Source organism: Alosa pseudoharengus, unplaced genomic scaffold (assembly GCF_046254945.1).
Source record: "Alosa pseudoharengus isolate Yale_2024_CS ecotype anadromous, Long Island Sound unplaced genomic scaffold, YU_APseudo_1.1 YU_APseudo_1.1_scf_4, whole genome shotgun sequence".
NCBI lineage: Eukaryota > Metazoa > Chordata > Actinopteri > Clupeiformes > Clupeidae > Alosa > Alosa pseudoharengus.
The window spans coordinates 27,322,615-27,334,864 of record NW_027468774.1 but is presented as its reverse complement, the minus strand read 5'-3'; the positions used below and the strand labels follow the sequence as shown (position 1 = coordinate 27,334,864).

Here is a 12,250-nt window from a genome sequence, read left to right as displayed (position 1 = left end):
GAGAACTGTTGGCATAGCAATTAGAGGCAAATTTAGCTAATTAACATGTTTGCTAATTAACATACTGGCAATTAACCAATTCTGAAATAACACTTTAAACATAAATATATATAATTTATTTATGTTATACTTTTTACAAAAGTATAACACAGGTTAGTTTTTTCACAAACACTGTTTTTAAAAATAGTGAAGTATTTCAGAGAAAATAAGCTGCGGTTGGGGTGGGTTGGTTGAGCCTATGCTATTAAAGAAGGAAAGTAAAAAGTCACAGACCACTTTGCAGCTTTATGAAATATATTTCCCAAAAAACTTGAAACTGCTTGAAACTGACTTTCGAAGTACCTTACTGTACAAGTGTACAATTTGCAAATTGAATCTGCTAAAAGCCAAAAAGAGGTCACACCATTTTTTGCATGTATGTTTGGTGAAAACTATACTATTTCATTATTTTAGCATGCTCACTTTTCAAGTGTCTCTAACTTTTATACAATACAGTATATATGTCCAGATACAGGGGTCAACTTAAGTTGATGGGTCAACTTACTAACTACCTCATCTTACCTGATTTGCCACATTCATGATCTCTGGATTTTAAATAAGGTGAAATGAAGAATGGTGAAATGTTCACAGTGTTCTTCCTTGTCTTCTATTGTAGCTTGAATACAAGAAAGTAATGGATTACTGATCCTCTTAATAATTAAGATTAAGATTAAAATTATTCTTAATAATTATATGGGTAGGGCTACTGCCAGGGCAATTCTTGTTTTGTGTCGAACCCATCAGCTTGGCTAAGGAACCAGAAGTGAACTGGGCTACAACTAGATGAACCATGAACAAGGAAACTTATATAATATATATAATATATATTACTTATATCAAGCAAGGAATTAAGTCATCATGAAATCAATATATTAACATAATAGAATGTAACTAATATGGCATTCTGAGAAAAATATTAAAAAAGAAGACAGAGAAGAATTACTGAACAATTCCAAATGCTATAACATCAGACTTAATCTTTTATCTGATAAGCCTACTGTTCTAACCTTACTAATGCCTCCTGTATGTCCTCTCATTTCAATGATGACTTTATGTGCACCTAAACACATGGTACAGGCTCTTACTATTACTCGCTTCTCTCTCTCTCTCTCTCTCACACTCACACACACACACACACACACACACACACATACATAAACAGATGTGCCTGCACGCACATCTTTCTCTCTCACTCTCTCTCTCTCTCTCTCTCTCTAACACACACACACACACATACACACACACACCACACACACACATACACACACTCAGACTACACACTCAGACCCCTCCCCCTCTGCCATCACTCCTTCCTCTCCTTCAACATTGTCGGTAAACAAAGCAGAAAACATGAATGAACGAGAGACCGAGTGAAAGGCACAGAGCGAGAGAAAGAGGGGGGGGGGAGGGAAAGAGGGCGAGAGAGGCAAAAATACAGCAAGGAGCAATCGAGAAATAGCTAGAGATGAGCACAGGCAAGCAGCAAGAGAGCGAGTGAGAGAGGGTGAGAGAGAGAGAAAATGAGAGAGAGAGAGAGAGCAAGAAAGAGAGTGAGAGAGGGTGAGAGCGAGAGAGAGAGAGAGGGAAGAGAGAATCACAGAGGTAGGGGGTGGGGTAGCAGGAACTCACATCATTGCTGTCACTGCCTTCGCTGGTGGTGTGTCGACGCTGTCTTCTGTCTGTTTTTTTTCCCTCTCTCTTTCTCTCTCCCTCCCTCCTTCTCCTTCTGTTTCCCTCTCTCCTTCCCACTCCCTCTCTCCCTTCGTTTATTGCATTGTTGCCATCAGTGTCTGTGTCGGTTTCTTCTGCTCCTCTCCCTTCTTCTCCTTTTTTTTGCCTTTCTCTCTCTCTGCATGGTAAGCTAAACTGTTGTGGCCACAGTGTATGAGTGCATATGAGCGAGGGAGAGGGATAGAGGGAGAGGGAGAGGGATAGAGGGAGGATGAGAGAGAGAGAGAGAGAGAGAGAGGCAGGGAAACAGGGAGGGAATGTACGGGAGTGAGGGCCAGGGAGAGTGGTAGCAGAAGGTGTGTGTGAGCATCGTCTGTGCAAATGCATGTGTCAGTGTGTATGTGTGTGCGTGTTTGTGCGCGTGTGTGTGTGTGTGTATGTGTGTGCATGGTCTGTGCAAATGCATGTGTCAGTGTGTATGAGTGTGCATGAGTGTGTATGTGTGTGTGTGTGTGTGTGTGTGTGTGTGTGGGTGCATGCACATATGTCTGCATATATGCACCAGGGTGCAAGCTCATGTGATTGCTCTTTTCTTAAGCCAATCTTGTGTTTGCATTGCTCATTATGTGAATGCAATAATTACATTTTTAAATTAAGTACACACATGCACACAAATGCAACTGTGCTTGCATGTGTCTGCGCACAAAATTGTGAGCAGGAGTTCCTTTGCATGCACTGTGATTTGTCGTGTGTTTGTGTGTGCATGTGTGCATTTGTAAGTGCATCAGCACTTGCACGTGTCTGTGTGCCCACTCAAAATGCTTATGAGCAGAAGTGAGTCTTCCTTTGTGTGGACATTTAACAGTTTGTCTGTGTCTGTGTCTGTCTGTCTGTCTGTCTGTTTGTCTGTGTGTGTGTGTGTGTGTGTGTGTGTGTGTGTGTGTGTGTGTGTGTGTGTGTGTGTGTGTGTGTGTGTGTGTGTGTGTGTGTGTTATTGTGTGTGTGTGCGGGCACATTTGTGAGTCTTTCTGTGTGTGTGAGTGTATCTGTCTGCCTGTGAGGACGTTTTAAAAGTGCGGGTCTGCTTTCTTGTCTCTATTTCACAGACCGCTGCCCCAGAAAGGTTCCCCTGTGTTCTTCACAGTATGGCAACCAGAGGGAGCAGGGCACTCAGGAGAGACTCACACACTCAGCAGAGGCACAGGGCAGAGGAAGGGAGCTTACATTAAATGAGAGGCCTTAAAAGTCAAGGAGGCCACAAGGGAGGAAAATAGGATGCACCCGGGGAAAAAAAGGTAGTCGGGGGAAGAAAAGGGACTTTTGGGAATGATGACTTAAGATAATCTCTTAACTGTGTGCGTGTGTGTGTGTGTGTGTGTGTGTGTGTGTGTGTGTGTGTGTGTGTGTGTGTGTGTGTGTGTGTGTGTGTGTGTGTGTGTGTGTGTGTGTGTGTGTGTGTGTGTGTGTGTGTGTGTGCAGGAAGGACAGACTAGTAAACTGAAGCACAAGGACCAGTTGTCCATGCTCCACCAAATGGTGGTATAACAGTCTGTGGTAGGAGAGGCTGGGGATATGGGGATATGGAAACAACAGGGATATACAGGCATGTGAAGGTGGAAGCCGAAGATGGCATGAAACACTAGCAAAGGGCTAAAGTAGGACATACCTGCATATACATGGACAAATGGTTGAATGGACGAAAAGATGGATGGCTGGATGGATGGATGGATGAATGGATGATTGGATGGAAAGACGAGAAGAGAAGAGAGTAACGTAAACTGTACTGGATGCAAACGTCCTGGACCCCCCCCCCCCATGAGTTTGAAACAGTGCATTAGATTTGATTCCCTCACATTCTCGCCAAATTGGTATGATATGGCTGTCAGTGTGATTGGCGGGGAGCTTTCAACCTAGAGCCAGAAGATGATGTGAGGAAAGGCCAGGTCAGAAAAGAGCAAAACGTGGTCACATTAGGGCACGCAAGCAGAAAGCAATACATGAGCGCTGGGTGAGAAAAAAAAAAGTGTGCAGAGATAGTGAAGAGGAGTGGAGAGTAATTGCCGTAAGTTTCAATGTCTTATTTTCCCTCAGTCTTTCAGTCTGACCACTGGATGCTTCTATTTCTGTCAGTTACTGACAACCATTTCATTGCTATTAGGTGTAATTAAATAATTAAATAGTGACATTATCTGTAACTTGAAGACTATTGTTTTGCTTTCTCCACTTCTGCCACACACACTACTCTGTATGTTCTACTGTACTCTCTCTCTCTCTCTCTCTCTTCTCTCTCTCTCTCTCTCTGTCTCTCTCTCTCTCTCTCTCTCATTCTCTCTCTCTCTCTCTCTCTCTCATTCTCCCTCACTCCAGAGTGCCCTTCACCGCCTGACCTCCAGATGGAGACACCACAGGGGAGAAAGGGTGATAGAGAGAAAATTAAAAAAGTACAGGGGGTGGGTGAAATGGGATGAACATAAAGAGAGAGTGAATGGGAGGACTGAAAAGAAGAGAGAGAAAGGGGCAGGTGGCAAAGCCAAAAATATATATATTCTAGAAGAGTTTTGTTGTTTTATCTGTCTTTGTGAGTGCATGTGAGAGGGTGAGAGTGAAAGAAAGAATATCAGATGAGGACAGATGCTTTTAATGTGTAGGAGAGATAGTACATTTACACATGAAACTAATAGGGGTCCTGGCCAAGAGGGAAAGGATAGGGCTCTATGATGTCAATATCATTTGGCCTCTACTCAACCTGCATGTGAGGATGTATGCCATTCACACTAAACATTACACACAAACATTAAACGAGGAAACTGCCATGACAAGTATTACACAGGAATATACATCATAAGCACTCACTGCGTCTCTCACTGTGCACATTCAACATGGGGTCCAGAAGAAAGAGAGAGGGAGAAAGAGAGAGGAAGAGAAAAGGAGAGAAAGCTAAAAAAAAGAGAGAGCCCTTCAGGATACAGCAACTGGCCTATGAGTGGTAGCAAATCACACAGGGTTGCCCCTCCATTTCACAGCCAATCCTCAAGGGTTTTAATGATAGGTGCACAAGAGGTTATCTTCCAAATAAATACTGTATGTGTGAGTGAAAGAGAGAAAGAGAGAGAGTAAGAGAGAGAGAGAGAGAGAGAGAGAGAGAGAGAGGTATGGTGCCAAAGAGAGCAAGCAAGAGAGAGACAGAGAGAAAAAGAAAGAGAGTGTTGTTCCCAAACACCTGCGGGCGTTTCAGCATTTCAGCCGCCACCCGTGGGGAGCTTCACACCACTTTTATTAAGAGCAGAGGGGGTCTGGCTTGGAGTAGATCACAGGATTACCATCATGTCGACACACCCCAATACACACTGACACACCACCAGCACGCGCGAGCCCAGCACACTTCTACCTCCTGCAGAGGCTTCAGTACGACACACTCAGTCAAAGACATCAAGAAACGATCCCTTGACTTCTCACAACAGTCACTCGGCAGCACATGGTCGCCTCAGTACCTGCGAACGATGAAGTCAATACCTGGGTCCACTGAGAGACATAGTGGCTACTACAACCAAGTCAAAGGCACAGTAAACATCTGTTTTGTTTAAAGCATCACATCACATCACTTTGGTCACTGTCACACCCCCGTGCCCATATTGCTCTGCCATCCTATGTTTGTTAATCCTACACTGGGATCAAAAAAGCAGCAGCTACCAGCATGCAGGTTATATGATAGCACCCCACCACACTTAAAATAATCAGTGCATGGAATACAACTCAGCAGCTTGTCAGCAACTTGTTTGTCAGCATCTTCACAGGAATCAGATTCATTTGGAGAAAGACTTCAGTCTAGAACTTTTTCTGGACTAAGGGAGCAGTCAGCATGTCACTCAGACACACCAATCATCCACAACACATAGCACAGACAGTTTTCTTCCACGATTTTCTTCTGAAAGGGTCACTGTGACATGGCAGCACTTTGACTATGTGTCTTGAAGGCTGCACTAACAGCACAGAGTTAGAGAACACCACCGATCCGCATTCTGATGTTTGTTTAAATGCCAGGGCACACACAAGCACTCCTGGTGCGCAATGTCATTCAGATGAACCACTGAATGGCAGCACAATACACTTATGTATCATCATGCAGCAATATTGTAAGTATACAAATATTTGCATCCATGACTCTGCTGGTACAGAACATCCAGCTTTGTGTGTGTGTGTGAGTGTGTGAGTGTGTGTGTGTGTGTGTGTGTGTGAGAGAGAGAGAGAGAGAGAGAGAGAGAGAGAGAGAGATACATACATATGCCTCTCTCTAAACCAAACTGCTATTAGAGCCATCTCCTTACCTGGGCGCATCAAAGCTGTCATAGGAGCCCACGGTGTAGTGCCTGAAGAGTCGCTTGGTCCTCTCGCTGCGGCTCTCTGGAACACACACACACAGCGGAATGAGCACCTCCACCACGCCACCACAGCTGCCACCGGGCAGCAGCAGCTGGGAGTCTGAGGGTGCCAGGATCATCGTGCGTACGCCACAGCGCCAGTGGACGCATGTCCCCATGTGTGTGTGTGTGTATGCGTGTGAGAACGCTGCGATTACTCAAATGAAGAAAGCTTGTGGTATTTTCTCTCACAACACCATCTTTACATCTGGCCGCCACACTTCGACAGCTGAGCTGTGATCGTGCGAAATTGGTTTTAAAAATAAACGCGACATCTGCAGTCTGAAGTCCCAGCGTAATGCTGTTTGCCTTTGTTACTTCAGTGGAATATAGTGCTGAGCCTGAACCTATTAATAGACAGTATTGGCACAACACAGCCCCACTGCTAACTGCTAAGTCAGAGAGCTGGAGCGTCCGACAGTGTTCTCACCACAGGCCGAGGTCCACTGCTGCTCAGGGTGAGAATTAATGATGAAAGGAAAGGCAATCCCCCCCTGGAAACCTGCAGTCGTACTGACAAAGCCAATCACTAATATCAAAACCAGGTGGGTCTGTGTCTGTGTGTGTGTGTGTGTGTGTGTGTGTGTGTGTGTGTGTGTGTGTGTGTGTGTGTGTGTGTGTGTGTGTGTGTTTGCATGTGTGTACATTTCTGCAAGTGGTCGTGCAAGGGATTGTTCTAAGATGGTCTGAGACATGTTTTTTGGCTCTGTGAAGTAGGAGTATGTGTGTATTTATTCATATGTGTGTGTGTGTGTGTATGTGTGTACATGTCTCACCTGAGCGGGGCTCCAGGCTGCGGAGTGCTACTTCCTCCACACAGTCCGAGGGGAACCAGCCAGTGCGACCCCTCACTGTGCCCTCCCAGTAGCCCCCCTCACCCACACTCAGCACTGAAAAAGATAAAAAGAGAGAGAGAGAGAGGTGGGGAGAGGGGAAGATTAGAAATCAGAATTCTATGTATACTGACATATATTGTTATATTGTTTAGTCCCCTCATTGCATTGAGCCATTACACATATGAGCTCACACAAAAATGTCCAAAAACAGTCACTCAAACACTGACTGGCCGAACAACTTCTGTGAACTTGTGGCATGGAACCCCACGTGTTACTTTTACAGGCACACACTAATCAAGAGCCACAGCTCACTGCTCACCTTTGACCTTGTCTCCCTTGCTGAAGCTGATCTCGCGCTCGCCCTGGGCGGTGTGGGAGCGTGTGGCCACAAACACGCGTCCGGGAACGGCGCTGTACAGTCGGCGCCGCTGACCTCCTCCCACTGTGCCCTGACTGCTGATGGAGCCACTGGCACCGCCAGCACCACCAGCACCAGCACCACCACCACCCCCACCCCCACCCCTAAGGGATCACACACACAGACACATGCATGAGCACTTAACACAAACACACAAATAATTGCATACTTACACACACACACACACACACACACACACACACACACACACACACACACACACACACACACACACACACAAAAACAGCATTTACATGAATGCTCACACGCAAACATGGACAGATACACACATCCAACAAGCACTTATGCATAGGTACACACATATACAGTTCTGGAAAAAATGAAGAGATCACTGCACACCTTTCTGATGTCCTCCTGCAGTTGCTGAGTGACATTCAAATGAGTTGATGGTCATATTCAAAATTAAGAGACCACTGCAAATTTAAATATGACCGTCAACTCTTTTGAATGTCACTTAGCAACTGTAGGATGATATCAGAAAAATGTGCAGTGGTCTCTTAATTTTTTCCAGAGCTGTACATAGGTATAGACATATACTCAGAAGCACACAGACCCACCCACTCACACACACACACACACACAGACATATGTGAAATAGCCGAACGTCACTTTTTTATTCCAGTATAAGATATATCATAATCAGAAGATCAACGTTAGCACTGGTGTCTGACGCTGCATCTCCACAGACAGGCATAAGTGTGATGAGTGCTTCAGGCTGACGGCACGTTGTGACGAGTGTCTGTCTCTCACCCCTGTCTGCCCCGCGTCTGACGGCTCCTGTCGTCTCTGTCCACAACTCTACCCCGAGACGGCGAGCGTGTGCGGGCCCCGCGCGGACTACTGGAGCTGCGCAGGGTGCCCTGCTTATAGCCCTGAGAAAGAGAGAGAGAGAGGAGGGGGGGGGGGTGTAAGGAAGGACAAAGGAGGAGAAAGAAAGAGAGAGAGAGAGAGTGAGAGATCGAGAGAGAGGGGAAGAGAGGGAGAGAGGGTGACAGATGGAGAGAGAACAGAGATTCAGTGCTGCTGAATAATAATGGTGAAGTTTCCGTTCGTCTGTGGCGGTGCTCACACAGCGTCTCCCCCTCTGGCCATGGCACTTCCTGTGCTGCAGTGGCATTCTGGGAGCACCTCCATCACCACACATCTACTCACACTCTCGGGCTACTAGCCCATCCTCTCCAGCACTGAGAGTTCATTTGCTACCTGCACAGAGACGATGTTGGAGCCCGCGGCGTTGGGGAAAGCCATCCAGTCGGGCAGGTTCATGCTGTTATCGCTGTTGGCACGCAGGAAGGGGTGTGGGTGAGGCAAGGCCAGCGTGCGTGCACTCTCCCGCCTCTGGGGGGCGTACTTGGGCGACTCCAAGAAGGGCACTACCAATCAGAGGAACAGAGAGAGAGAGAGAGAAAGAGAAAAAAAACAAAAAGGAAGAAAGGGCACTAAAGATGAGACTGGGACATGATAATGTGCACCATATAGCCCTGATATATAGCTAACTGTGGCACTTGCATCTAACAACCCCTGGAGCACTAACTCTGTCTCACACAGTCACACACACATACACTTGAAGTACTGTGGGCATAAATGCTGGTCCATCTCACAAGCAGAATACTCAAGGGGAGCGCAGTATTTACTATGGACCAACGCACACCCACAATATAAACTAGACACAGCCACATGATACGACACGCACCAGATTGATGGCATAACTCTGACATTTATATTTACAGTGGACCAATAAAGAGGAGCAAGTCTATTCTCACAACCACCCGGACAGACATGCAAAGACAGTGAGAGAGAGAGAGAGAGACAGACAGAGACAGAGACAGAGAGAGAGAGAATGTAAAACATACCCACGTCAGTTTCCCTGTGGTTTTTAATGATCTCTCCAAGTTCAAAATGGCCAGACATTACAGCCACCTACCAAAAAAAAGCCAGGGGGAAAAAAATAAATAAACAAATAAACAAACAATTCACACTTGCCGCTTCTCTTTTGGATCATAGCGGTGGTGTGGGCGTTCGCAGGCTCATCTGAGTTTTATCTCTGACTCCGACACCCACACACTTTGTGAGAGGCACACAAAGAGAGTGTCTCAGCTGGCGTTATGCATACAACTGGGGGTAAGTGGGCTGCTACAGGCGTGCGGATATTGCACTCCACCTGGGACCCCCCCACACCCCGCCGTCCTCTCAGACACAGAGCGCTCGCCGATGTGTGTTTTACAACACCACTTGTTAGCGGCGAAGAATGGAAACACAAAGAATAGGAGTAATGCTTTAAAGGCAGCATTTAATTACAAGTATTGTAATTACATACAAGCATACTCAGTCACAGACAATCCATACATTCACACACACCCTCACACACACACACACACACACAAAATACAATACTTATCCATTCATTACCTGGAAGGGGGTCTGCCCACTGTTGTTCTTGGTGTCCTTATTGGCTCCCCTGTACAGCAGAATGCGGGCACAGCTCTCCTGAATGGTCAGATCAAATCAATGACAGCTGCCAGTCAGAAGATGCACAATACTTCACAGTGAGCACTAACAGCAGATGAACTACCAGCTTGTTTCTTTTTCTTTCCTCGAGAAAAATGTTACCTTATTGTATAAAGCACAGATGTGCAAGGCAGTGTTTCCTGAGGCATTCTGGGAAGTAGAGTCCTCTCCGTAGAAAAGTAGATGCTCCAAGTGCTGAGAGTTGCCATTTTGGCAGGCCTGGAGGCAAAGGACACATTATCAGAACATACTGAACATCTTACAATGTGAGATTAATCAAGGGACACAGCGGAAAATGTGCTGGGTTGCAAAGCAAACAGATGATGGGATGAGAACGTGGAAGAAAGAAAGAAAGAGAGAGAGAGATGGAGAGAGAGAGAGAAAAAGGTGAGCAAATAAAATAATGTGTGTGTGTGTGTGTGTGTGTGTGTCTGTGTGACAGAGAGTTTCTACATGGTCAGATAAGAGACCTTGCTTAATTAACACTGCATAGAAAGTGAGGGGAGGAAAAGAGCACATCAGCGACAAGAACACCAAGATATGCATCAGACACACACAAACACATACACACGCACACACACACACTCTCTCTCTCTCTCGCCATCAATCCATATAACACTTACAAATGCACATTGAATTCCAATTACACACACATATACACAATGCAAGCTAAATGTAAAAACAATACCACACACAAACCTGTCATGTTCTACTGAGCATACTCCAGTCCCAATGGGAGAGATAGGACCAAAGATTCTTTAGAGCACATCAACCATCTCTGATATGACATGAGGGGATGGTGAAAATGCAGAACTAGAGGATGGACGATGGACTGTCTTTTCAGGACGGGCGGATGGGGTCAAAGGTGAGGGAGAGAGTGTGGTGGCATGATGTGGAGACAAACAGAGATGATTATGAATATGAAGAGGACTGGTGTGAGATGAGTGGACTTCACAACCCACCTGGATACAGATCTGAACTGAACACAGATGCGCACACACACACACACACACACACACACGCACGCACACACACACACGCGCATGCACGCATGCACACACACACAAATACAAATACATAAATGGACTTTGAGAATCATTATATGAATGTAAGCTTCCACAGATATGTACAAACTGGCAATTTGTACTGTATGACTGAACACATAGGTTCCTCTGGTAGCTACCTGGTGGGTCTCATCCCATCCATTCTCGTCGCGGATGCCTACTTTGGCCCTGTGGAAGAGCAGCGTCTCACAGCAGGAGGTGTCGCCCCCTGTCAGCACAGTGTGGTAGAGTGGCGTCAGGCCACGCCGGTCCTTATAGTCTGGAGAGGCCCCCAGTGAGAGCAGAGTCTGGGAACACACACACACAGAGACATGCAAACAGATATTATAAATAATGCTGACTGATTTTAAAATAGACCTCCACCAATTCAATAGACCTCCACCAATTCAAGCAGACCTCCACCAATTCAAAACTGTCATTACAGTCAATGACTGTAGAATACAATATAGAAACATTGAATTCTATACTCATTATGTCAAAGTGACAATCAGTGTCCTCCTCCTGTCAAACTTAAAGAGGCTTGCAAAAGAGCAACTTAATGACATGTTGAGGAGGGGTCAGAGCTATATAGAGTATAACATGTCTTAAATCCTATCAACTGGGGAATGAGCTGATGCGGTTGTGAATTGTTGGTTGTCACAGCAAAATAGTTGGGTGAGGGTGTACCAGCAGTGCAGTGTGGCCATGGCAACGGACAGCCTTGTGTAGGGGGGTCAAGCCGTCCTTGGCTCGGAAGTCGATGTGTGCTCCCCCCATCACAAGCAGCCGAATGGTCTCCCCTGCCGACTGATCTGACTGCACTGCCAGTGTCAAAGGAGTCTCTTTAGGAGGAGAGAGAGAGAGAGAGAAAGAGAGAGATTATTAGTAAATCTGTTATGCTTTTAAGTGACTCAGTCCTCCAGGCCTAGTACAGTAATTTGTAGTGTTTTTACAGCATCCTAGTTATACATATAATACAATAGTGCATTACTAAAGCTTAATGAAGGAAGAATTAAGTTTCATATTTTGTATATTGCACATTTCAAAGGTGCACTGCTGCCACCTAACGCCCATGGTCAGTATTACGGGTTGCAGTCTGGCGCACACGCACTGAGGTGTGAAGGGGCCGTGAAGGGGGATGTTGGTTGTCGGGACAACAACCGACTTTCAGCTGTTAAAACGCAGCCAAACCGCTAACAGCAGCTGTGAATCATGTCTGGCTGTTAACCGCCAAAATGCTGACTGTCATTTATATCTCTTCTCAGAGCGGTACAAATCATCATAATTTGTCGTCGA

At 45.8% G+C, this 12,250-nt stretch overlaps 1 protein-coding gene across 1 annotated transcript in view; it reads right to left on the bottom strand.

Moving 5' to 3' along the window:
- Nucleotides 1-12,250, bottom strand: part of shank1 (SH3 and multiple ankyrin repeat domains 1) — a 49,811-nt gene that overhangs the window by 25,851 nt on the left and 11,710 nt on the right. Inside the window, exons 5-14 of the mRNA XM_076266913.1 lie at nt 11,642-11,796; nt 11,095-11,262; nt 10,014-10,130; nt 9,813-9,890; nt 9,257-9,323; nt 8,607-8,776; nt 8,154-8,275; nt 7,284-7,432; nt 6,905-7,018; nt 6,036-6,111 (exon numbers count right to left, since the gene is read on the bottom strand). Of these exons, the coding sequence (XP_076123028.1) occupies nt 6,036-6,111; nt 6,905-7,018; nt 7,284-7,432; nt 8,154-8,275; nt 8,607-8,776; nt 9,257-9,323; nt 9,813-9,890; nt 10,014-10,130; nt 11,095-11,262; nt 11,642-11,796 (1,216 nt within the window). The remainder of the gene's footprint in view (nt 1-6,035; nt 6,112-6,904; nt 7,019-7,283; nt 7,433-8,153; nt 8,276-8,606; nt 8,777-9,256; nt 9,324-9,812; nt 9,891-10,013; nt 10,131-11,094; nt 11,263-11,641; nt 11,797-12,250) is intronic.